The sequence below is a fragment of the Scyliorhinus canicula genome, chromosome 5, assembly GCF_902713615.1.
Source record: "Scyliorhinus canicula chromosome 5, sScyCan1.1, whole genome shotgun sequence".
Taxonomy (NCBI): domain Eukaryota; kingdom Metazoa; phylum Chordata; class Chondrichthyes; order Carcharhiniformes; family Scyliorhinidae; genus Scyliorhinus; species Scyliorhinus canicula.
Window position 1 is genome coordinate 105182012 of NC_052150.1, and position 26567 is coordinate 105208578.

General features: G+C 47.1%; 1 protein-coding gene across 3 annotated transcripts in view; it reads left to right on the top strand.

Annotated features, from left to right (window-relative positions):
• The first annotated feature begins 2396 nt into the window (after nucleotides 1–2396).
• Nucleotides 2397–26567, top strand: part of agmo (alkylglycerol monooxygenase) — a 496116-nt gene continuing 471945 nt past the window's right edge. For all 3 annotated transcript variants that reach the window (XM_038797483.1, XM_038797482.1, XM_038797481.1), the window contains exon 1: nucleotides 2397–2648. In XM_038797483.1, coding sequence (XP_038653411.1) covers nucleotides 2526–2648 — 123 coding nt within the window. In that variant the 5' untranslated portion in view covers nucleotides 2397–2525. The remainder of the gene's footprint in view (nucleotides 2649–26567) is intronic.

Sequence of the window (26567 nt, forward strand, 5' to 3'; positions counted from 1 at the left end):
GATGGATAACCTCACATTTATCCACATTATTCTGCATCCGCCATGCACACGGAATCACCTCTGCATCCTCCTCACAGCTCACCCTCCCGCCCAGCTTTGAGTCATCTGCAAATTTGGAGATATTACATTTAGTTCTCATCTAAATCATTTATATTGTGACTAGTTGGGATCCTAGCACTGATCCCAATGGTTCCGTCCTAGTCACTGCCTGCAACTTGGAAAAAGACCCATTTATTCCTACTCTTTGTTTCCTATCTGCCAACCAGTTTTCTACTCATCTCAATACACTACGCCCAATCCCATCCGCTTTTATTTTACACACTAATCTTTTATGAGAGACCTTGTTGAAAGCCTTCTGAAAGTCCAAATAAACCACATCAACTGGCTCCCCTCATCAACTCTACTAGTTACATCTTTGAAAAATTCCAGTAGATTTGTCAAGCATTATTTCCCTTTCATAAATCCATGCTGACTCTGTGCGATCCTGTCAGCGTTTTCCAAGTGCTCTGCTATTAAATCTTTTATAATGGTCTAGCATTTCCCTCACTACTGGCGTCAGACTGACGGGTGTATAATTCCCCGTTTTCTCTTTACCTCCATTTTTAAATTGTGGGGTTACATTAACTAACCTCCAATCTATAGGAACTGTCCCAGAGTCTATAGGATTTTGGAAGACGAACGCCAATGCATTCACCATTTCTAGAGCCGCCTCCGTCAGTACCCTGGGATATAGATTATCGGGCCCTGAGGATTATCGGTCTTCAACACATCAATTTCCCAAACACCGTTTCCCTAATACTGATTTCTTTCAGTTCCTCCTTCTCACTAATCAGCATTTATGCTCCCCAAAATTCTCCAACCACTCTATTCTCTAACCCCATCAATATATCCTTTTATTCCTTTTTCCCTTAATTACTCCATGTGATGGCAAGTTCCACATTCTAACTGCTCTCTGGGTAAAGAAGTTACTTCTGAATTCCTTATTTGACCATTATAGTCCTTTTGGATTCTTCCGCAAGAGGCCTTCCCCAAGTCATCACTCACACCTTGCCCTTGATAGAAATCATAGAATTTACTGTGCAAAAGGCGGCCATTCAGCCTTTGGAAAGAGCACCGTACTAAATCCCATGCCTGACCCTGAGCGGGATTCTCCCCTACCCGGCGTGACGGAGGGTCCCGGCGTAGGGGAGTGGCGCCAACCACTCAGGGGTCGGGCCTCCCCAAAGGTGAGAAATTCCCCAGCTTTGGGGGCCAGCCCCACGCTGGAGCGGTTGGCACCAGAAGACTGGCGCAAAAAACCAGCGCCCCCGGCAGCGGGGCTGGCCGAAAAGGCTTTCGCCGGTCGGCGCATCCGCCGGCAGTGACGTCAGTGGCAGCTGGCCGCTGACGTCACTGCCGGCGCATGCCCAATGTGGGGTTCTCTTCCGCTTCCGCCATGGCGAAGGCCGTGGTGGCCGCGGAGGAGAAAGAGTGCCGCCAGGGCACTGGCCCGGAGTCTGAGCGGGGGGCCCCGATTGCAGGCCTGGCCACCGTGGGGGCACCCCCCGGGGTTCGATAGCCCCCCGCCCCCCCCAGGACCCCGGGGGCCCGCTCGCGCCGCTGATCCCGCCGTTCCAGAGGTGGTTCAAGCCTCGGCGGCGGGAGAGGCCTCCCAGCGGCGGGACTTTGGCCCATCCGGGCCGGAGAATCACCGCAGGGGCCTCTCCGATCGGAGTGGTGAGATTCCCTCCACCGCCACTTCCCGGGTGGCGGAGAATCTCTGCCACGGCGGGGGCGGGATTTTCGGCGCCCCCAGGCGATTCTCCGACCCTGCTGGGGGTTGGAGAATTTCGCCCCCTATCGCTGTCACCTAACCTTTTGGACACTAAGGGGTAATTTAGCAGGGACAATTGACCTAACCTGTACATCTTTGGACTGTGGGAAGAAACTGAAGCACCTGGAAGAAACCCACGTAGACAGGGGGAGAAAGTGCAAACTCCACACAATCCCTGGAACTGCGAGGCAGCAGTGCTTACCACTGTGCCAACGTGCCACACAGAAATAAATCCCAGTTCTTAACAATATAGTAATAAGCTGTGGGTTCCCCTATCATCCTTGTAAAACTTTCTGCACCTTCTCCATTCGCTCTGGGTTAGGGGGAGGATTGTTAAATATAATATGTAAACAAAATCATGCATGGAGTGAAAAATCCAGGGCAGTCTTTTAAAGGAGTTACGGTCCTTCTTATGCAATTCCTAAATAATCAAGTGCGAAACAAACGTTTATCCTTCTCAATGGTGCAACTAGTGTTTACCGTGTAGTGCAGTGGACGTCATGTTCCTGCGGCCACTCTCCTGTGTAATGATTGGAAATTGCCCAGCTCCGACCCGCCTCCTCCCCTCACATCCCTGCCTCTCCCGGGGACTGTGCAATGAGAAAGTGTTCCTCGCTTCCCGACCCACACAAACCGGATCTATTCTAAACACGAGTGAGCAAGAAGGGTGCAGAGTTTCTCTATCTCTCTCTCTTCTATTCCTCCACCGAACATGGTGCTACATCTGCAATCCAACCTGACTCTTTCGCAGGGGGTCAGGCTGATGTTTTACACCTTGACCCCCAGTGAATCCACATTCAGGGAGATGGGGGAAGTACAGGACTACGTCCAGCAGGTGAGCTGCCCCACTTTGCTCCAAACTGTCAGCAGGTCGGTTTCTGTTTTTTGAGCTGTCAAGTTTCAAGAACTGGAAGTTCCGGGTCAACCAATTGTTACAGATTTCCTTTCGAAATGTAAATAGCTGACCGGGGAATAAAATAAGGAACAGGCCAAATACACTGGACTTGCCACAGGACAAGACATGACACATAGCCTGCGTTACAAGTCAGTAGCAGGCTGAAAGGTGGCTCTGATATTAAACATAAAGTCACAAATGCCATCCTCTGTGACAGAGGTAAACTATCTTCTCTTCTGAGTATGTCTGCAGCCTTTAACACAGTTAATCAGGAAGTTCTGCTCCAACATGTTTCCACCATGGTTTAGCTCGCTCAGACTGCCCTTGCCTGGTTTCATTTTTATCTGCCCAATAAAAGCCAGAAAACCATCTGTAATGGCGACTCTTCGGTGTTACCGCTATATCTTGATCCCCTCCTGTTTTTCACTGAATGGCTTCTCCTCACATCATCCAAAAACAGTGTCGGCTTCCACATGTACATTGGCAACACCCAACTCTACCGCCAGAGATGTTGACCCTGTCTAAATTTACTGTCTGTAAATTATTAACTCTCTTGTCTGACATTCATTACTGGGTGAGCAAAGGTTACCTCTAATCAGGGCCGGCTCAAGGCACCGGCAACTCGGGCAGTCGCCCGGGGCGCCATGTGCTAGGAGGCGCCAGAGACTCAGGTCCCGCGCATGCGCAGTTGGGCCGGTGCCAACCAGCGCATGCGCGGTGGCCGCACTCCCCCAGGGCGGCCCCCCCCCCTCGGTCCGCTCCCCCCCCCCCGCCTCGGGTCCGTCCCCCCCGCCCCCCCTCGGGTCCGCCCCCCCCCCTCGGGTCCGCCCCCCCTCGGGTCCGCCCCCCCTCGGGTCCGCCCCCCGCTCGGTCCGCCCCCCCTTGGCCCCGCCCCCCCCTCGGCCCCCCCCCGCTCGGTCCGTCCCCCCCTCGCCCCCCCCCTCTCGGCCCCCGCCTCCTCTCGGCCCCGCCCCCTCTCGGCCCCCCCCCTCTCGGCCCCCGCCCCCCCTCTCGCCCCCCCCCCCCCCCCCCCCCCCCCCCCAAGGGCGCCGAAGTTCAGCTTGCCCGGGGCGCCAGCAACCCTAGGGCCAGCGCTGCCTCCAATTAAATCTTGGGAAGGCTGCAGCCGTTGCTTTTGGTCTCTGTCACAGACCTTATTCCCTAATTTAAAAAATAAATAAATTTAGAATATCCAATTAATTTTTTCCAATCAAGGGGCAATTTAGTGTGGCCAATCCACCTACCCTGCTCACCTTTGGGTTGTGGGGATGAAACCCACACAAACACGGGGAGAATGTGCAAACTCCACACGGACAGTGACCCAGAGCCGGGATTCGAAACTGGGACCTCGGCGCCGTGAGGCAGCAGTGCTAACCACTGCGCCGCCGTGCGCCCTATAACCAACTCCATCCCCTCCCTGGTAATTGTCTGAGGTTGATCCAGATTGTTTGCAGCCTGGTGTTATATTTGATGCTGAGATAATATAATATAATAATCGCTTATTGTCAGAAGAAGGCTTCAATGAAGTTACCGTGAAAAGCCCCTGGTCGCGACATTCTGGCGCCTGTTTGGGGAGGCCGGTACGGGAATTGAACCTGCGCTGCTGCCATGTTCTGCATTACGAGCCAGCTGTTTAGCCCACTGTGCTAAACCAGCCCCTATGATCTGTCTGCCACCAATATGCATCGTTCCGAAGACCTCTGGTTCTCACCTCCATAACATTGCCCGATTCTGCTCCTTTCAGCTGCTGAAATCCTGAGTTTTTGCTGTCTCTGGACTTGCACCGAGAATTTCCAGCCCCACCTATGGCAGGTTTCCAAGCGGCAGCTGCGGCAATTCATTTATATCCCCATTGACTTTGTTGGGACTGGAAGAACCTGCCTTGGTTATGGTAGTTCACTCCTCACTGGCCCGCGTAATTCTATCCTTCACAAATTTAAGACGATTAAAAACACTGTTGCTTGTGCCCTGCATTGAATAAAGTTCCATCTTATCTTTACTGTGCTCACTTAAACACTTTGGCTCTCGATCAAGTAATATCTAATTTCTAAAATTTCTATTTTAGACAAATCTCTCCATGGCTGCTTTGCCCCTCCCTATCTCTGGAGTCTCCTCCAGCCCTCCAAAACTGTTAGATCTATGTGTTCAGCCAACTCTTCAGCATTGCTGTTTTAATCCTTCCACAGTTGGTGAAAGCGCCTTCAACCAGGCTTTTGCCCTGGTTTTAAACCGCAGAATTCACTTCCTAAATTTGTTGGCTGCTCTACTTCTCTTTCCTCCTTGAAGGTGGTCCTGAAAACTTACTTTCTGATCAAGCTTTTGATAATCTGGCCGAATAGAGAATTCCTACAGTGCAGAAGGAGGTCATTCGGCCCAACAAGTCTGCACCGATCCCCTGAAAGAGCACCTTGCGTAGATCCACTCACCTATCCTATCCCCATAATCCCACCTAAACAGCATGGGAAAAATACTCCCAAAGGGAGACAAAGTGCTGACGCCGGAGTGAAACCCGGAGTGTTTCACTCCGGCGTCGGAGGCCGCTCCTCGCCCCCTATTCTCCCACCCCCAGGGGGCTAGAAGCGGCGGTGCGTCAGTCTCGCGCATCGGGCCTTGGTGCTTGTGTCAAAGCGGCGCCTCCTGAATGATGCGGCCAGCGGCGCCTAAATGACGTCACCCGCGCATGCGAGGTTGCCGTCTACCCCTCCGCTGCCCCGCAAGACATGGAGGATTGATCTTGCGGGGCGGCGGAGGGAAAAGAGTGCGTCTCTCAGAGACGCCGGCCCTACGATCGGTGGGCACCGATCACGGGCCAGATCCCTCCTGATCACACCCCTGGTGCTCGATCCTCCCTCCGCCCACCACAGGCACCAAACGCAGCGGTCACGCGATGTTCACGCCGGCAGCAACCAGGGGCGAAATTCTCCGACCCCCAGCAGGGTCGGAGAATCGCCTGGGTGCGCCTAAAATCCCGCCCCCTTTCGGCCAGCCCCGCTGCCGGGGGCGCCGTTTTTTTGCGCCGGTCTTCTGGTGGCAACCGCTCCGGCGCGGGGCTGGCCCCCAAAGGTGCGGAGAATTCCCCACATTTGGGGAGGTGCGACCCCTGAGTGGTTGGCGCCACTCCCCTACTCCGGGACCCTCTGTCATGCCGGGTAGGGGAGAATGCCGCCCCAGGTGTGGTTGGCGTCGGCGTGAACTGGTCGGATTCGGCAGGCCTCTCGGCCCATCCAGGCGGGAGAATCGCCGCTTGACCGAAGCGGCGATTCTCCGAGTGCCCTGTCGCGAAATGCGAAACGGCGCTTTGGGGGTTGGGGGGGGGGGGGGGTGTGTGTGAATCGCATGCGAGTGCCAGGGCGGCGTGGCGTGAATCGCCCGGCACTCCCGCAATTCTCCCACCCGGCATGGGGGTCGGTGAATCGCGCCCCATATCTTTGGACTGTGGAAGGAAACTGGAGCACCCGGAGGAAACCCACGCAGACACGGGGAGAATGTACAAACTCCACCACGCAGACAGTCAGCCAAGGTTAGAAATGAACCCGAGTCTCGGGCACTGTGAGGCAGATTGCTAACCATTGTGCCACCATGCTGCCCCTAATATATCTCGTGGTTTGGTGTCGCATTTCATGATGCTCCTGTAAAGTGTCATGAGGAATGTTTTATTTAATTCAGGGAGCTCTATAATTGCAAGTTGTTGTTGTTGATACGGTTGCGGGAAGTGTCTGGAAATCTGAAATTAAGTATGCATTGATTTTCCTCAGTGGTGGTTAGCACTGGGAGGTGTATGTTCGAGTAGGGAACATCCTTTTCCTTTAATGAGTAGAAGTACTCACCAGCCATTCAGACTACATTTTTTGGATTTAGTTTTGCACTGTGACCAAGCCAAATTTCAGGTTTAACACAAACTGAAAATGCTCTCCCAACATCTGATAGTTCCTGTAGAGAATCCCAAATGAACCAGTAACAAGAGGGGTGTAAGATTTTATTGCCCTCTTAAGAATTCAATACCGGTGCGTTTTTCTTCACTTTAAAAAAAGATAGAAGTGAGCTCACTTTTACCAAAGATTATAGGAGTTTAATGCATTTAATGCATTATTGTTATTTTATGGCTGAGATTGGATTTTGTTTATTGTCACGTGTACCGAGGTAAAGTGAAAGGTATTTTTCTGCGAGCAGCTCAACAGATCATTAAGTACTATAAAGAAAAGGAAATAAAATAAAATACATAATAGGGCAGTTGTGTGTTATAATATGGCATAATATGTGTATCACAGGTGCATTTCTTAGTAAGATGCGTTCAACAATTAACGACCAATCCAAAATGTGGCAAGATATGATACTGGCTGATGTTTGTGTGCCACTACCAAACAAAGAAATCAATTTCTCGAAATGGAAAATCTAGCCTGGCAGAAGACCGCCAGGTACATTGCAAGGTTTCATGTCACATGGGCAATGAAAGGTTGGAAATCCGGAAGGTGCAGTCAGCATTGTGAAGGACGGGAGCTTGCTGTTCATTTCACTAAGTTGGCCAATGTTTTTCTGGGCTTTTCAGCAGCAACTTACTGTCGTCAGATGTCAGGTACACTGTGGTCCCAGAACCTTTGTCGAAGGCACCAGTGTAAACAGGGCAACAGAACACAAGAAACAGGAGTAGTCCATACAGCTCTGTGTCTGCTCCATCATTCAGCATGATCATTGCAGACCTGTATCAACTCCAATTTATTGCTCTATCCCCACATTCCCTGAGTTCATTTGTACCCAAAATTCTGTCGGCCTTGGTGTTGAAAAAATATAATGACTGAACAGCCATTATCCTCTGGGATAGAGAATTCCAAAGATTCGGAACCTTCTCTCTAAAAAAAATGTCTTCAGCTCAGAGCAACCTCTTAGCCTGGTACAACTATTGCTAGTTCTAGAAGGAATACCTTCTCAGCATCCACGCTGTGAAACTCTCTTCAGAGTTTTATGTTTCATTGACATCCCTGCTTCTTCTTCTAAACCCCAGAGAAACCAGATAATATGGTTGGAGTACAAGAGTAAGTAGGTTTGTTCTAATTGTACAGGCCTTTGGTGAGACTATACCTGGAGCACGGTGCAGTTTTGTCCTTCCCACCTAAGGAAGGATGTTCTAACTTTGGAGAGGTGTAGTAAAGGTTCACTTGGTTGATTCCTGGGATGGGAGGGGTGTCCTATGAGAAGACAATGAATAGAATGGGACTATTGTCTCTGGAGTTTGGGAAAAATAAGATGATCTGATTGAAACCTATAAGATTCTTCGAAGCATGACAGCGTCCTTCAAAAGAAACAGTCTATCAGCATCTACCCTATCAATGGGATATTGTTTCAGGATAAGTGGTTGACCCTTTAGGACTGAGGTCAGAAAACAGTCATTTAGCCAGAGAGTTTTGAATTATTGGAATATTTTAACCCGGAGGTATGAATGCTTAGTCATTGAACATAGAACAGTGCAGAAGGAGGCCATTTGGCCCATCGAGTCTGCACCGACCCACTTAAGCCCTTACTTCCACCCTAAACCCGTAATCCAATAACCCCTCCTAACCTTTTTGGACACTAAGGACAATTTAGCATGGCCAATCCACCTAACTTGCACATCTTTGAACTGTGGGAGGAAACCAGAGCACCCGGATGAAACTCACGCAGACACAGGGAGAATGTGCAGACTCCGCACAGACAGTGACCCAGCAGGGAATCAAACCTGGGAACCTGGTGCTGTGAAGCCACAGTGCTATCCATTTGTGCTACCGTGCTGTCCAAGCATGGTAGCACATTGAGTTCATTCAAAGCTCAGATCAATACATTCCTGAACTCTAAGGGGAATCAAAGGATTTAAAACAAAGAAAGACTCCACCAGATGTCTCAAGCACTTTCCCACTACTGAAGTACTGTTGAAGTGCAGTCACTACAATGTAGGAAACGTATTTGGCAATTAATTTGTGCAAATTCCCACAAACAGCAATGTGATAATGACCAGATAACTTTTGTGTCTGGGTGGCACTGGCAGCCTGGCAGGGGCATTGCCAGGGTGCAAGGCTGGCAGGGGCAGTGTCAGGGTGCTAGGCTGGCCGTGCCCAGGTAGCATTTTGCCCACTCTGGAGATTGGACCGAGGATGCCCTGTCCATGTTTGGTGGGGTTTGGAGGTCTCGATGAGGTGAGTTGGGGCATTGGGAGGATCCGGGGATTGCATTGGGGAAGTCTTGAGCGGAGCTCCTCAGTGCAGGAAATGAGACTAAGTGTGGCCTCAGCGGGGCGTTTCCTGCAGAGGCCCCAAAATAAAAGAGGTCTGTTCGATAGCGGGTTCTTTCTTGGCACTGTGAGCGCTGGGAAACACCCGACTATACATGCTCCACAAGGGAGTCTGTTTCATTCTCATTAAATCGCGTCCAGTGTCTCTGGCAGGGAAGCACTCGCTTAGTACTGCACAGGAGTGTCAGCCTTTTTTTAATGCTTAAACCTTGGTGTGGGGACTTCATTCTGAAACTTTCTGATTCAGAGCTACCAAGTGAGTTACAGTGGTGAAGTAGAGTTTGGTGTCTGGATTAGCTGTGATCTCATGAAATGACAGAGCAGACTCCTGTTCCTTCTCCAGTCTTTATTTCATAAGCATTAATCTTGTGTAATAACCCCTTTGATGGATCTTCTTAAATGTCCAATTGACCTGTTATCGCATCCCTAATAATAGATTTTAACTGTCCTGTATGACTGACGTCAGGCTAACTGTCTGCTTCCTCTCTGCTTTCTTGAACAGCAGATACACTTGTAATCTTCCAATTCTTGGGGACCATTCCAGAATCTAGGGAATTCCAGAAGATCAGAAGCAGTGCATCCACCATCTCTGCAATCATTTCTTTTATATCCAACAATGAAAGCCATGAGATCAAGGGAATTTATTGGCTGTTTGTCCCATTAACCTCGTCAGCACTTTATCTTTACTAATATTAATTACTTTAGGTTCTTCACTCTCAACAGGGGGGCGATTCTCTGAGCCCCACGCCAGGCCGGAGAATCGGCGCAACCGCGCCACGACGCCCCGATGCCGGCGTGGAGAATCGGCGGCATTTGCGCCAGCGCGGTTTGCGCGGCGCCGGCTGTGGGCTGCTGGAATGGGCGGGGCTGCCGATTCTCCGGCCCGGATGGGCCGAGCGGCCGCGCGGATACGACAAAGTCCCGCCGGCGCCGTTCACCCCTGGTCGCTGCCAGCAGGAACTCTGCGTGAAGGGCTGGGCGGCGGCCTGTAGGGCAGGGATAAGCGATTCTTCACTGGGGGCGGCCTCCGATGGGGCCTAGCCCGCGATCGGGGCCCACTGATCGGCGGGCCTGCCTCCCCCCCCCCCCCCCCCCCCCCCCCCCCCCCCCCCCCCCGGCCTACTTTCTAGTGCGGCTGGCCCCTGAACACCGACACCATGTTGAGTCGGGGCCGGTGCGCTGAAAACGACCCCCGTGCATGCGCAGATTGGCGTGGCCCAACTGCACATGTGCGGGTTGGTGTGGCACCCATTCGGCGCCGGGAAGGGAGGCTGGAGCGGCGTGTACCACTCCAGCACCGTGAATTGGTCGTACCCGTGCCTGTTTCATGCCATCGTGAAACGCGATGGCGTTCACGACGGTGCAAACACTTGGGCTCCATTTTGGAGAATCATCCCCCAGATCTTTGGTTCCCTACACTTTCCAATATGTTTGTATTTCCACTGTGAAGAGTTACAATGGTTGTTGTCAGAACGCGATACTTTAGTGTCATCTAACGTGGTATGTTTATAGCTGGTGACTTTTCCAGCTTTCCTGTACCAAAATAAGATACACCCTTTAAAAATCCAGTAAAATGTTTGTACCTGTTAAGATTGTATTCACTTTGGGCTATGGCAAAAGCAGTCTGGGTGAGTTTTCTGCCAGACATTATAATGAAATCACCGGCATCTATTACATTATTTGCATTGATGCATGACAGGACCACTGGTGGAATTCCAGCTTAAACTCACAGGAGATTTACAACACATTTATACCATCCTGATGTGAAAGTCCCAATTTGTAGCTGCGCACAGAACTTTGAGCGGGAGGTAAACATTATCTGCCATGAAATTTGATCTTCGAAATTAACTCCCCACTGTTTATACTTGCCTCATTTCTTTGATCGTACCATGAATCCATAATGAGTGTGGTGCATGTGTAGAGTATAAAAGTACAATGCTGAGAGGAGGGCTCGCAATGCTATTTTTTTAACACTTTTTGAGGGCAAAAACATCTTAGCCTGGTTTCCTCAAGGACTATGTTTTGATTTTCGGGGGCTCCTTTTCCATTTACAACTAACTATTTTATTAGATGATGCAGTCTAAGTAACATTACCTTCTGCATTTATGGTGCATTTTTTCAGTATTTACCCCTTTAGCTACATAAGGCAGCACAAATACCAAATGGATTATCCAATATATTGCAAATCTTGGCTGGGAATCTCCGAAATCCCGGCCAAGTGTTGACGCCAGTGTCAAAACCCGCGCGAGCGACGCCGGCGTCAACGGGCCTCCAGGCCTAGTCATTCTCCCCTTCCTCGGGGACTAGAATGGCGCCAGAGTGCTTGGCGCTGCTCCGGCGCTGAAAGCCGGCCCTACACAGTCGGCGCGGGTTCGCGCATGTGCACCACCTAGGCGCGGGTCTGCGCATGTGCGCAACAGCAGGCGCGGTTCTGCGCATGCTCGCCACGGCCAACTTCGCACTGGCCCCCGGGCAACATGGCAGAGCCCTACAGGGGCACGTCACAGAGGAACATAGGCCCCCCTGGAATTAGCGAGCCCGCCAATCATTGGCCCCCAATCGCGGGCCTGGCCACCATGGAGCTCCTTTGGAGCCTGGAGGGCCACCATGGAGGCCCCCCGGAGTTGGCTCCTCCCGCCCCCACACCAGGATGACCCCCGTAGCTAGAATGCCGAAATCCTGGCGGGTAGGACCATATGCGAACAATACCGACGGGACTCGGAGGGCACTCGGCCCGTCGAGCGCTGAGAATCGCTGCGGGGGCCGCTTTTAACGGCCCCGACAGTCCAAAGATGTGCGGGTTAGGTGGATTGGCCATGCTAAATTGCCCGTAGTGTCCTAAAAGGTAAGGTTAAAGGGGGGGGTTGTTGGGTTACGGGTATAGGGTGGATATTTGGGTTTGAGTAGGGTGATCATTGCTCGGGCCGAGCAATCGAGGGCCGAAGGGCCTGTTCTGTGCTGTACTGTTCTATGTTCTATGACTGGCACTGTGGCGGCCGCATCGGCGCGATTGGTGCGTCGGCGGTCTGGCATTGGATCAGCGTGGTGAGATTTGCGCCCCCCCCCCCCCCGGCGATTCTCTGACCCAGCGCGGGCTGAGAATCCCACCCCTTGTGCGCCTCACAGTAATTGTGCAAACTGTGAATAAGATACTAGACTTATGTGCATTGCTGCAATTGCACACATACAAAAGTTACATGAAAGCACTGTCCTTCCAGATCACTACTGTTACTACTTATGCTGTTTTTGCTAATCTCACATTTGCTGTTCGTCTTACTGTTTCCTGCTCACCGTCCTTCTCACGAGCCCTCATTCTGTTCTAGTCTGTGCGTGCCCGACATCCTGAAGATAAGGAAAGTATCAGGGGGGCAATGACAGTGAACAGCAATTGTGCACTGTGAAATCCCCAATCCCACCCCGCCCACCCGTTCAAATCTATGCCACTCAATATTTCTGTTTTCTTTCCATTTGTTTCCCATAACCCTTTTCATTTTTCTCTTTGCAATGTTACCAAAGATTTCATCTCACAGTAGTATCCTCTGATACAATGCTTAGCAAAGTAAAAAAACATTCAAGACTTGGCTTGTAATCCATAGAACGTGGTGCTAAAAGCAACCTCCTCAACTTAGACTTGCAATCTCGGAGGAGGGTGAGGATGGTGCTGCCACTGGCTGTATACATCGCCATGATCCTCAATTTCTATGCTAGTGGATTCTTCCAGACTGAAGCTGCTGCCGTCATCAACATATCTCATTTTGCTCTCTATCCCTCCATCCGGAAGATAATTGAGACCCAAGAAAAGGTTTATTTTCTCTCCTCTAAGCACAGAGGCAGGAAGAGTGGGCACATGGCTTATGCCACAATAGTGAGCTTCCGCACAGTGTTGGAACCATTGACCATACATACATGACTATGTGAGTGCTGCTTCTCAATGGGCTGATGGACTGCAAAGGATTTCACTCTCTGACTATGCAGTCGATGTGTGATCAGCCCAGCCCATCATGTTGGTGAATTCCCATGAACCTGGCAATCGTCACAATGCTGCCATCCTGCACTGGTCAGTTGTCCCAGCTATCATTGGGCCATCGTGTTCAAGTAGAGGGTAGCTGTATGGTGACATGGGCTACTGGCTGTACACGGGGCTGATCTCCTTTTGTAACTTAGGCAGATATGGACAGCACTCCTACACTGAGAGCTAGGCTGAAGCTAGAGCAACATGGGGCAGAACATTGACAATTGCACTGCATGTGCAGCTCAAGTGGGCAACGTTCTTCAATCTTTGTTGGAGTGGGTTTCCTGATTCATAGTGGGTTGCTGAGTTCTACACCATCTGGCCATCACGAGGGTGCAACCTTTGTCCCTTGGGCTTTGATGAGCAGTTCAGGAGAAAGAGGAAGGGAAGTGCCAGCTGGCACATTGTCATAGAATCATAGAATTTACAGTGCCGAAGGAGGCCATTCGGTCCATCGAGTCTGCACCAGCTCTTGGAAAGAGGACCCTACCAAGCCCAAATCTCCACCCTATCCCCGTAATCCAGTAGCCCCACCCAACATCAAGGACAATTCTGGACACTAAGGGCAAATTTAGCATGGCCAATCCACCTAACCCGCACATCTTTGGACTGTGGGAGGAGACCGGAGCACCCGGAGGAAACCACGCACACAGGGGGAGACGTGCAGACTCCACACAGACAGTGGCGCAAGCCGAGAATCGAACCTGGGACCCTGGAGCTGTGAAGCAGTTGTGCTAACCACTATGTTACCGTGCTGCCCTTGTCGCTTTTGATGGGCTGTTCCTGAGGGTCCCAACAGACTCCAATGCCTGTTAAAAATGTCCCCAGATTAGTTGCTCTGCACTTCCTCAATTTAACATCCCCCAGTACTGCAATGGAAGCTGGAATATTGCCCATAAGACATTGCGTTATGGTTGGGTCCACAAGTGGCCTCATGGATATGGCCAACACTTACTCCTTGGAAAGGATGGGCTTCAAACTCTATGCAAAGCCCGGTGGAAAACTGTCCTCTCTCAGGATCACCATGCTCATGGTCCCACTGCCACTATGCCAGTGCCCCTGCTATTACCTGCTCATCAGCTGTGCTCCTTGACAGTGACAAGATGTACTCTTTCAGGCCTGCCAATGGACCAGGCATTTCTATGCACAACCCTCAGTAATTTCCTTTGTGCCACCCATCAAAGTCCTCATCTACGTCCTCTGCAGAAGAATTCTTTTGCAACATGACTTTCATGGTAGCTGGCACTTGCTCTATCTGTTTGCCATGGGTCTCACTGCAGCCCACTTGTAACTGGAGACTTGCTTTATGCTGATCCCATGCCTATTCTACTCTCTGTGTAATTCCTTTATCTGCGTTGGTGTTTGTGATTGTCACATCAAGTGATGGTGCTTCTTTCTCAGGGATCTCTCGCTTTCGTTGACCAGTCAGTACTAATTCTGCACCTGAAAGCATAAATGCACGAAGATGGGTTTAGGGTGAAGGTTGGGTCGGGGGTGTAAAGAGAGAGTTACTTAATTACAATATCTGCAATCTGTACATCAGATGGAATTGTTGAATGTGAGTGAAATGCACTTTCAAAAGGTGCTGAAGGCGGGAGCACACATAATTCTGTATGACTTCAGTGACACTATTGCCGTGGCCTCTGTGCTGGCTGCACCAATAATGCTGAGCACTGTCTCTTCAAAGGGGCTGAGGAGATGGAGCTGTGCTTGTCCTCGTTAGGTTTTGGTTGCTCCCTCTTGTTCTGCACCAGCTTGTTCCTGAAAGAAAGGGGGATAAGTGTTTGAATGCTGAAATGTGTTTGGGTGATGTACTTGTCATAATTGAATATAATAGTGTACAAAAGCTGTGAAGCTTACAGAAGTGGTTGGTGTGTGAGGGTGAGGTGGAGCATATGGGTGTTAGGATAATTCCATTTGTTAGAGACTGTTTTCCACATTCATAGAATTTACAGTGCAGAAGGAGGCCATTCGGCCCATCGAGTCTGCACGGCTCTTGGAAAGAGCACCCTACTCAAGGTCAACACCCCACACCCTATCCCCATAACCCAGTAACCCCACCCAACTCTAAGGGCAATTTTGGACACCAAGGGCAATTTATCATGGCCAATCCACCTAACCTGCACATCTTTGGACTGTGGGAGGAAACCGGAGCACCCGGAGGAAACCCACGCACACACGGGGAGGATGTGCAGACTCCGCACAGACAGTGACCCAAGCCGGAATCGAACCTGGGACCCTGGAGCTGTGAAGCCATTGTGCTATCCACAATGCGGGTGCGGTACGTTTCAGCGCCGCCGTTTCAGCGCAGCTGTTTCAGCGCTGCCGTTTCAGCGCCGCCGTTTCAGCGGCAGGACTTTTCAGCGCCAGGACATTTCAGCGCCAGAAAAAAAAATTCTCCAATGTTGTCATATAGTTATGACAGAATTTTGTTTTGGCACTAAGCAATTTACAAATCTGTAAGTTCATAAAATGAAATAAAACTCAAGTGTTAACAAAATGTTTTTATTGTAAAAGATCTTCTTATAAAGATCCAAAAACAGTACATTAAAACAATTTACAAATCTGTAAGTTCATAAAATCAATCATTAAAAAGAAAGTTCATTGGACATTCATTGGATATTCATTGGAAAAAACACATTTAGTTTGCTAAATTGTGCCCTATTGAACGAAGGTAGTCAATTTCATTCCTGCTGCCATATTCGGAAACAATTTTCAATATCCTCTCATCAGCTTTTCTATATTTAAGTAATTTTAATTGAGGTTCATTGCCAGCTAAAAGTTTCTCGAAGTGCTCGTCTCTTCCCTTTTGAACATGCTTAAGGACATCAATGAACTTCCAGATAGTTGGGTGTGACATTAACAGTTCACTTTTCAATCTCTGGACGGCCGATATAATTGTCTTCGAAATAGTTTAAAACCGGAATTAACTCCTCCGGTAAATTACCTGCTAAAGAATCCACGTGACTGTCAAGGTCGTCAACTGGCACAAAACATAGGGCAGTTATCATTTTCGAATGTAATGCAAAATCGGGATTGCTCTTATATAAACGCATGAGACCAAAACCACTTATCTGCCTAAGTATATTTTGAGACAGATGAAAAAGGCAGCCTCTTACTTCTATATTGGGGAAGGAGTCTTTCATGGCGGTAAAAGCAGCGCGTTCAAAATCACAATTGATAATGGCAGGTCCTGCGTTTGTAATCATCTCTTTTACCGTCGCAAACAACATCATATAGGTCGCATACTGTTTGTTTTGTAAAAGCGCGTACAATACAGGGTGAACTCCGTTATTTTTCCGAACCATGATGATATAAACGTGATAAAATAGGTGTGGTGCTACCGCAAATGTTCCGTCAGCATACCAAGTCGTGGAAGTTGCCATGTGTTCTAACCAACTCTCTCTCCCAAATATAATAATCCGTTCGTTGTTCGTACCACTATCCTTTAAACAGAAATTTTCCTCGGTTTCTGGGGTGGGTTTATACATCATGTATTCATGATGTAACTGAAGCTCTTGAATCGATCTTGGATTATCGGGGACCTGATTAACTTCGTCTCGTTTTCTACGAATAATTTTTCGCATTGCCTGCCTGTTTGGTAACTGTGCCATACCTGCCACGGACATTTTTTCAATGCACTTGTTGATAATCGTACTTGGAGGCTCACAAGTCTTTTCAGCCCGGTCTCTCGCATCAGTTATGACCTTTTCCACTTCGATAGCAACTGCAGATGGGGGATGAGTATGTTCGTTGATCTTTTCGATCACCTCTCTTTCTAATGTGTGAATGCGGGCCTTGCACCTACCATCCTCATGGCATCGCCAAAATTTAACTTGCTTTTGTTTCTTGCTTTCTTTGTCGAAACGATATATAAGACCTTCATGACAGAACTTCTCTCTGCCTCGCTTGCTTTTCACTGATTCAGCCATGGGTTTAAAGATATGGAACTTACCAAATTTACCAAAAGAAATTTACCAAATAACTAAGTAAGTATAAAAACTTGTTAACAAAACTCTTAACATTATCTAAACAGTAATCATAATAAAACTCCAACAAAATGTAAAGACAGTTAGAACGATGAAACGACCAAATAACTAAGTGTAAAAGCTGGTATACCTGTGTCATACCTGTGACCATACTCAAGAATGATTTCTGAATGAATGAGCGCTGAAACGTCCTGGCGCTGAAATATTTGGCGCTGAAATATTTGGCGCTGAAACGGCGGCGCTGAAACGTCGCCGCTGAAACGTCGGCGCTGAACTGTCCCATTCCCCCACAATGCTACCGTGCTGCCCTGTGTTGACATTCTCCCTGTGTTTGCGTGGGTTTCATCTCCAAAACCTAAAGGTGTGCAGGGTAGGTGGATTAGCCATGCTAAATTGCCCCTTAATTGGAAAAAATAAATTGGGTCCTCTAAATTTATTTTTAAGAAAGAGACTGTTGATCGATCTGTCGAGGGGAGTGTGCGGAAGTAAAAAATGAGTGAGGGTGATGATACTGTTGGCAGGATATGGCATTTGGAGGTTCATTCATTCATTTCCCTTACAAGGATCTGAGTGACAGCTTCCACACACACACAGCTGTCAGCTTTCATTCAGTCATCCTTCTTTACGGTTGAGTAACTCGAAAGTGCTCTAATCACAATGTTTATAAACATCAAACACTTCAAACAGAGTTAAGTGCTGTCAATTTCTGAGGGTCCACCTGTCAGGGGCCTCATTTTTGGGGACTACGGGGGTCTCTTTATTTAGTGGGTCTGGTGGAGGGTGGGTGGGTCCGCTGGGGTCAGTAGGTCTTGCATTGTAGGGGAGGGTGGATCTCAGATGGACATTGGGGGAAACCTCCTTAATGAGTTAACCCCTTGGCCCACCATGAGGTCCACCACATCAGGGCTGCTCTTGTCCATACCTGTAATCACTCTGGCCTCCGTGATTCCCGGTCCAGAGGACTGGAGAATCGCACGGTTCCAGAGAATATGGTGCCCAGCCCGCTAAGTGGATGCAAATAGGCCATTTGGATCCTACCGCTGGCGCAAACCTCGATCCCCATGCCAGTAGGGGTCCGGAGCATCGGAAACAGATCGGCGCCTCTTCCTGACGCTGGATTCTCTGCCTCACCAGGAACTCCGCTACCGGAGGTAAAGAATTTAGCCCAAGATTCCAAAGTTTGATTGGTGAGACTAGAAAATCAGAGTTGATGAAAAGTCTTCATCAGAAATATTAACTTTGTTCATCTCGCTCTATAAATGCTGCCTGATCTACTGAGTATTTCCATCATTTTCTATATTTGACTTTACTTTCCATCATAGTTGCAGAAAGACAAATAATCCATGTTGGTATCTGTTGCTGTAAAGTTTCACAATATCAGTGATATTTCTATAAATTTAATGTTATATATAAATATTTTCATGGACAGAAATTAGTTTTGGTTAACTTCACTTTTGTTCACGTGCAATTTCAGTGTCCCATGTTTAGTTCAAAATATAGTCAAGCTTCAGATTTCATGAAATGTGAGGCTTTTCATCCTTTTTACATCAATGTTTTAGCCAGCACCACATGCTCCACCACTACAGCGCAAAGGCCAGATTTTGGCTACTAAGTTGGGTAGCTTGTCGCTAGGCCCATTTTGATAAAAGGTATCCTGCGACACACGATTTATGCTCTAGTAGGGGGCGGGTAATGCAAGATAGTGTTGGGCCCACAAACCCAAGTAGCAGAGCTTAGACAGCCACGGGTGCATGCAAATGTCAAAGCGGATGGGTTACAAGGCACATCTTTGTTCTCTGAGACGTAGTCCAGTTGTTTTAGGTATTATTAGACCCCATTGCCCTATCCCCGCACACCCCATTGCTTCCTTACAGGTCTGTGGCCCCTCATACCTCTATCTCACTTTAATGGCGGTTCATGCCCCTCACCCACCCCCATGGCTCCTCATACCCTCCGTGTCAACTCCAAAATCATTCATTCAAAAACCACCATGGGAAGAACTCAGGAGCTATGTGAAAATGAAAAAGAAAGCTTCTAACAATCTTATAAGTCTCTCGGGCGTGATTCTCCGCTCCCCACGCCGGGTGGGAGAGTCGCGGGAGGGCCGGGTGAATCACGACACGCTGCCCTGGCACCCACCGCGATTCTCCCACCCCCCCCCAAAATGGCGTGTCGCGTTTTGCGTGTCGCCGCTCGAAGAATCGCCGCTCCCAATCTTTCACGCCGACCGGCGATTGATTCTCCGGCCCAGATGGGCCGAGCGGCCTGACGAACCCGACCAGTTCACGCCGGCACCAATCACACCTGGTTGCTGCCGGCGTGAACAGCACGCGACAGGTAAGTGTGGGGCATGTTGGGGGCGGAGGGAGGATCGAGCACCACGGGCGTGCTCATGAGGTGACTGGCCCGCGATCGGTGCCCACCGATTGTTGGGCCGGCGTCTACGCACTCTTTTCCCTCCGTCGCCCCGCAAGATCAAGCCGCCATGTCTTGCGGGGCAGCGGAGGGGAAGACGGCAACTGCGCATGTGCGGGTTGGAGCCGGCCAACCTGCGCATGCGCGGCTGACGTCACTTAGGCGCCACCGGTGGCGTCATTCTCCGCGCACCGCTTTGACGCAAGCGTCAAGGCCCGGCGCCCGAGATTCGCGCACTGCCGCTCCTAGCCCCCCGGGCGGGGGGGAGAATAGGGGGCGAGGAGCGGCTTCCGACGCTGGAGTGAAACATTCCGGGTTTCACTCCGGCGTCGGCTGTTTCTCTCCGTTTTGGAGAATCGCGCCCCACATCGTACACGCTTGAGAAACAAACACTCACTCACAAAACCCATTCAAGCGCTTTTAAGTATACTCAAGTGCTTAATAGTTTATAAAAACAAATAACTTTTTCTTCAGATCCCATATCAAAGAGAGTTAATTCTTTAATAGGCTCTTTAAACTATCAATCAAACTGTGAACTCAGGATCCTGAGCATATGAAACTAAGCCTAGTATTGATAATGACATAATAGTAACCCTTGGCGAAATATTGACAAAGAGCTCTATTGAAACTGGAGGAACAGTTGCTACTATTTTTTTGAACCAATAGTAGTCCTGTCAATCAAAGCAGTCCAGCAGAGGGGTTTTTTGAGTGACATGTACAGCCTTTTTTAAGTTTAAAGAGTAGGGGATTTTAAAAACTTCATGACAGTTATATAGACCTTATCCACTCTTCAAGACTGCTCTATCAATTTGTGACTCCTGTACTGCAGGTTGAAGGCCTGGCAACAGCCAAAATAGGGTCTGTTTGGACTTAGCACTGAGTTCCAATGGCCCTGCTAAGTGTAGATTTCTCTCGTGTGTGAACAACCTCCCGCTCTGCCCCCTTTCTCTACTGGCAAAAATTGGCGCTGGTGGAAATGGGAGCGGGACTTTCATATCTGGGCCCAGCCCACCATTTTAAAGGTCCATGGAGATTTCCCAATTCTGCAGAAATCCTGCCCAAAATCTCAATTGAGAAGGAGGTAATTTAACAGGGATTGACATTAACATTTTTCATTGCAGAAAGAAGGATTATTACGTGTAACTAAACATTCCTCGTAATGATTATAGATTCTCCTGAGCTTCATTGAAATATCATTAGATTTATAGATTTTGCCCAACACCCTCTTCCGATTTATTTTATCCTTCATCATAATTATTCTACACCCTTACAAACATAGAAGAAACAATGTTTGGTCATGGTTTATGGCTGTCAAATCCACCATCCCATTTGTTTTATTTTATTTCACACAGTGCGCTTTATGATATTTGTTTTTACAGATAAACAATTATCCAATGGTCATCGTGCTTTTGACCTAGTTTACACGCAAATATTTATTGTTACAAATATGGCTTTCTGCAACAATTGAACATGAGATACCTTTAATAATTATTGAGAAACTAAAGTAGGAGACCAGTGCCAATGGAAACAGTAAAAGGGAAGGAGAGGCAAGGTCAGTCGAGAAGTTGTGATTAGGGGATGTGAAGCCAAGAAAAATCATGGAATGATTGATTACAGAAAATGATTCAGAGACACAACCAAAGTACAAAACTGCGCATTGGGTCTTGGTTTTAACAGTTTGTAGGTGGCCGTGTGCAGGAGGCATATTTGAACAGGGGTTTAAAATTAAAGGAGCACCCTGCTAAATATTCACCCAGTTTTGGCCACGCAAGTACATAGTGACACAGTTGATGTCATTGTACTGCTGAGAGAGCTTTTTTGAAATGTTGTAACTGAATACAAACTTAAAATTCATTACCATGTAAAAGTTATGAAGATCTATTTATTTGATAAACATGCAACAAATGGCAGTATTCATGTTCAGTGTCACGTCATAAGATCCTGACAGTGTCATAGATGGGTACATTAGGGTTAGGGTTAAGGTTAGGGTATAAGTCATGCATGTCTTCTAGGCTCTTGGTCTCTGTGAAATGCCAAAGCGTCTGTTATTGAAAAACAGTGCATTGCAAACATTCACACTATGATGTAGTGTGTGTTGGATTATGAATTTGCTTCAACAGCCAAATATACTGAGTTTCAACAACTTTAAAATGGACTATTTCAGAATATTCTGTCATGCCAAATACCTTGACAAGACGATGATGCTCTTTATCTTTCACACACAGAGTTGTTTGTGTTTTTCATGCATATTAATGAGTGATCGAAGGAAAGGGGTGGCTATAGGGAACAGAATGAGACACATGAGATTTTGACTACTGCTTGGCTGGAGCTAAGCGGTAACATGGATTGGGTGGGTAAATGTCTCTATGTTGTAATTTGTATTAACAGGTATGGGCTTGGTGCTGCTGATTAAGGTTATAATTATTTGTTTTCCATGTCTGTCATAAATGTAGCACTCGGAGAATACTGAAATGAGGTGCAGCCAAATTCTAATGAGATTTTGATATATCCGATCAACTTTTTGAGTCCATTATCGTCACTAGGTTTTAGATTTGCATATTTTCATCATAATATTGAGCTAATTATAGTGATGTTTTCCTTATCTCTCCTGAGCTTTAACTTAATCCTGCCTGCAATCAATTTGTATTTTTTTTTTCATTTGTACATTTATTCGTATGATACTGTTTCTAATTTCTCTCTCCCATGAGAAAGAGAGATGAGAGAGATTCAGAAATGAAATCTTGTGCAAGAGCTTGTTTTTGACCTACAGCAGAAAGGTCAAAAAACAGATTTTTCCAAGTGATCTTTGATGCTTCATTACATTATGTAACAGCTTGGCTTATTTCCTGAGACTTGCTTAGCCAATGGGTGTATAATTGGACAATCTATCACGTGTCATGTTTATTTTTTTAAATAAATTGATATTGGCATGTTAAAGAAACCTTATTTTGTAAGGGTACGGCTACTTTGTTTATAACTGGCAGCCTGACTACAGAAAATAACTGACATCTGTCATTGGCGAGCCATTAAAAAATATTTTTGAAAATTAAACTACAAAAGGGTTGTGTATTGATTGAATTCCTGGCACTTTTTGAAAAATAGTGTTTATAGTTGGGAAAAGAAAGTAAAATAGTTTCTTTACTGGTTAATAATCCAGTTGGCACTTGCTTTCCAGTGGGAGGACTGGACCAGGGAGTGATCTTACAACAGCCCTTTGTTTGTTACCAGTAACGGCAGCTCAGTATAATGGTGTTGCGATCAACCCAAATTGTCTTATTACTTTTCTCAGTGAAATTTAGTTATCAAAAGATCAGAGTCAACTCATAAATAAAAGCAAAATACTGGAGTCTCAATAAATAACAGAACATGCTGCAAAATCTCAGCAGGCCACAGTCTGAAATTCAGAGCCTGAATTCCACGTAGGATATTGCCAAACAAGGAATTTGCTTAAATGAAGAGTTTCTAACTTGTTTGAAGGCAGTAGCGCTAAAACCAGCTGTTTTATTGACTGTGTCCTATGTAATCTGATGCCACCTTCTTGAATTTCCTTTGCAGTGAGTTCGCTTTGAAATTGAATTCATAATTGTGAGAGTGTTGAAGGTTCCCTTACTATTGTAATCATACAGAAGCTGTCACAGGTTAGGTTATTTTTCTTTATCGTTGTGGCTGCATGAGGCTTGGAGTTTTGCATCCATATCATTGCTTAATTGTCTCTGCTGAAGAAGAAATGGTGGATCTCCTTGGGACATCTCTAAGTTTTATTCAGAACAATAAATATTTCTTTGACTGCAGTAATTATAGATGCATCAATTTGGCAATTAAATAAAGAAAAGCTACATTGTTTTGTTCCTGCTAATTATTGTCTTTCACATTGTAAATCTTGTAGGAATTGCTTGTTTGCAGTGTAAAGTATGCAGATGAGTAAAGCCCAACATTTGTTAATTATTTGTATTCTATGTCTGTCATAAATGTAGCACTCGGAGAATTTGTTAATTATACCATTAACATTTAAGAGTAATTGTGAAGGATGCTCATAAAATGAACTGAATAAGTAATGAAACCTGACTGTAAATGTGATGATGCGTATTTAAATTTGTAGGCTGTAGCCATGTGTTTATTTCATATTTCCATATAGCTATTAACTCGATGGTAATTTATGTTGACAATTAGGAAAAAACAAATTTAATCTTGTATGATAGGGTTCAAAGGAATAATTGAATTGCTTTTGTTAGTTGAATGCTAGTATTACAAATCTAGTACCAAATCTATTGAATATAACTGTGGCTGTATAGGTAATTGCACCAACCAGTGTGGTACAGATATACCAAGGTTTGTTTTCACACCTGGGCTTTGTTGGCTTCTGTCATCTAGATAGGGAGGAGAGACACTGAAATTGAGTTAGAGAGGGGGAAATTAATTCAGGGTTTCCAGTCCTGTTTGTTGCAAAATGCAAATGTGGACATTGGGAGAGGGTAGGATTGGAACTAATTGTGATTTCCTGCATCATTGAATACAGGAGTATCAATTGTGCAGTTGTGCTTTTCAAATTTCTGCATTGGGTACGCTGCCAGTATTAACACACTTATGGGGATTCTGCAAATAGCTACACTTGTGGTGTCCTAACCTCGAAAGACAGCATGAACAATGGAAAAAAAGTGCTGTAACTGTAAATGATGTGCAGCAACACAAATAACGTATTGATAAAGTCATAAGGTTAATACTTAGGAAATCTGATGCCAGGTGGACAGTAAACTGCTTACTTTAGGGGCAGTTTTAGGTTCTCTTTTTGATCCCGTTGAGTCTGGGGCCCCACCATTTGTAAACACTGTGCCTTAATTGTGCGTGCAAGATCCATAGTCCTGGAGTGCACGTATAACCAATCCTCCTGGGTGTCACAGATGTTCAACATCATGGAAACTAAAGGCCCAGGCATTTGATCTCACACTACTAACAATCCATAGAATCAATCAGATACCACAAGGCAGATGAAACTCAGAAACTACTCTGACCAACCTCAGTTCATGACCTAATATTGAAACATCCAGAATGATTTGACAAAGTTGGCAGTTTCAAGGGAGCTGCAACCTTACGTTTGCAGGAGAATGGACGTCCATCAATTTATCCACGCACAGTGATAAATTGAAGGTTGAACTATACAAAATGGAGCATAATGGAATCATTAGAAAAGTAAAAGAAAGGAGGGATAATTGAGAGGATGTCTTGATTTTTGACGTTTAATCACAGCTTTGAATCGAGATACCCACATTCAAAAAATTAAATCCGAGTTTTGTTGATTCAAAATTTGTCTCAAACTTTGATGCCAAGCATAGTTACTTGTTAGTATATCTTAGGAAAAGTCCCAAGAGCTTACTATATTTCATACCCCATTTGGATAATACAGGTTTCAACCAATTCCTTTTGACTGTTTGTTAGTCACTTAAGCTCACATGGACTGCATAACATGCACTATGCCAGGATGCATTTGTGTTTGTGATAATACTGCTGTTGTGGGACAAACAGAATGAAAACATGACCACAAAATGCGTACATGATGCATGCAACACATGGTGAAGGATTGGTTTTCAATAGTCTGAACAGCAGATCAATTTAATGTGTCAGTGTTGACATACGTCACAACCCAGGTAAAATAGAGGATATTAAAGCCTCCTCGATACAAGGAAGATCTTGATGGTGTTCAGGTTTCATAATTTCTTGTATCCATACATTCCATATTTTACTGAAAAATCTTCCTCGCGTATGGAATTGCTGAGAAAGGATGTGACTTCCTGTGGCTGGTAAACCACTGATGCTTCTTTGAAGCACTGAAACATTTACTTTCAGAAGCATCAACATTGCATTTTTTTAATCTGAGGGAGACAACTACCCTGGAGATAGATGCCTCACAAAATTTTCTGGGAGCATTCATTCTACAAAAAGGCAAATCAATTACACTTGCTTCAAAAGCCCTGTCCATTTCACAATCCAGCTACTCCAACTGCATATTCAAACCTATCTATTTGGCAAAAGATTTGTGGCACAGACCACCACAAGCCACAGGAGATAACTTGGTGAAAGCCATTGACCAGTGTACCACCAAGATTGCAATGGCTCTGATAAAGATTTAAGGTTGTGACTAAGATTAGGTACAGGCCAGGTAACTAAATGATCACGTCAAATACACTAAGCAGATTGACTAACTCAGCAAAAACATCAGGGCCGGGATTCTTCGAGCCCGCGCCAGGTCGGAGAATTGCAAGGGGGTGGGGGTGCGTGAATCCCGCCATGCCCACTCCGACGTCGGACCGCCGATTGCGCCGGTGTGGTTGCTGCGGCGCCGGTGGTGGCCATTGAAAATGGCGACCGGTCATTCTCCGAGCGGCCTGTCGAAAAACGCGACACGCCATTTTTGGGGGGGTGGGAGAATCGCGGGGTTGCCAGGGTGGCGTGGCGTGATTTGCCCGGCCCTCCCGCGATTCTCCCACCCGGCGTGGAAGGCGGACAATCGCGCCCTCTGTCTTTGGTGAGCGCCTCTCCATTTTTGGCTCTCAGTGGAGTGGGTCCCTGGGTAGTCGGACCATAGATGGTTTTAATTGTACTGTAGAGGCCGCGCACATTGTGGTTGTCAGTGACTTGCTGAGTCTCCTGTGCACCTTCCACCCATCATCTGTTCTTTAGATCATGAGTTCTTTGTTGCACCTCAGCCTTCAGTTGCCTATAGGCTTGCTTCTCTCATTCGAGTTTTGGTGGAGCTGCCAGTTCATGAACTCCTTGCGTTTGTGGTCAAAGAGATTCTGGAACTCCTGATCGTTCTTGTTGAACCAGTTTTGGTGTTTCCTCGTTGAGAGCTCGTGCTTTAACTCACAGGTGCTAACTGTGGTAGATTTAATGCGGACCAGGCGCTGCGGGCATTCTGCAACTCTGGCTCATTGGTTGTTGCCAGATTAGCTGTGATGCACCAACTGAGTAGCTCATTCTTTGCAGGGTCTTTGAGTCTGGTGACATTGAATCTCCTGTGGTAGAGGTTTTTCTGCGTCTGGGCCAAGGGTGATGGAGAGCAGATACTCGGTAGTCAGTCCAGCAGCCATCGGCTCTGGTTGTGGCACGGGTGATGGCTGTTTCTTAACTTATTTATCACTTACTCTTAGGAAGCTTATTGGGTCCTGCAGTTTGTACTTGCCTCATCA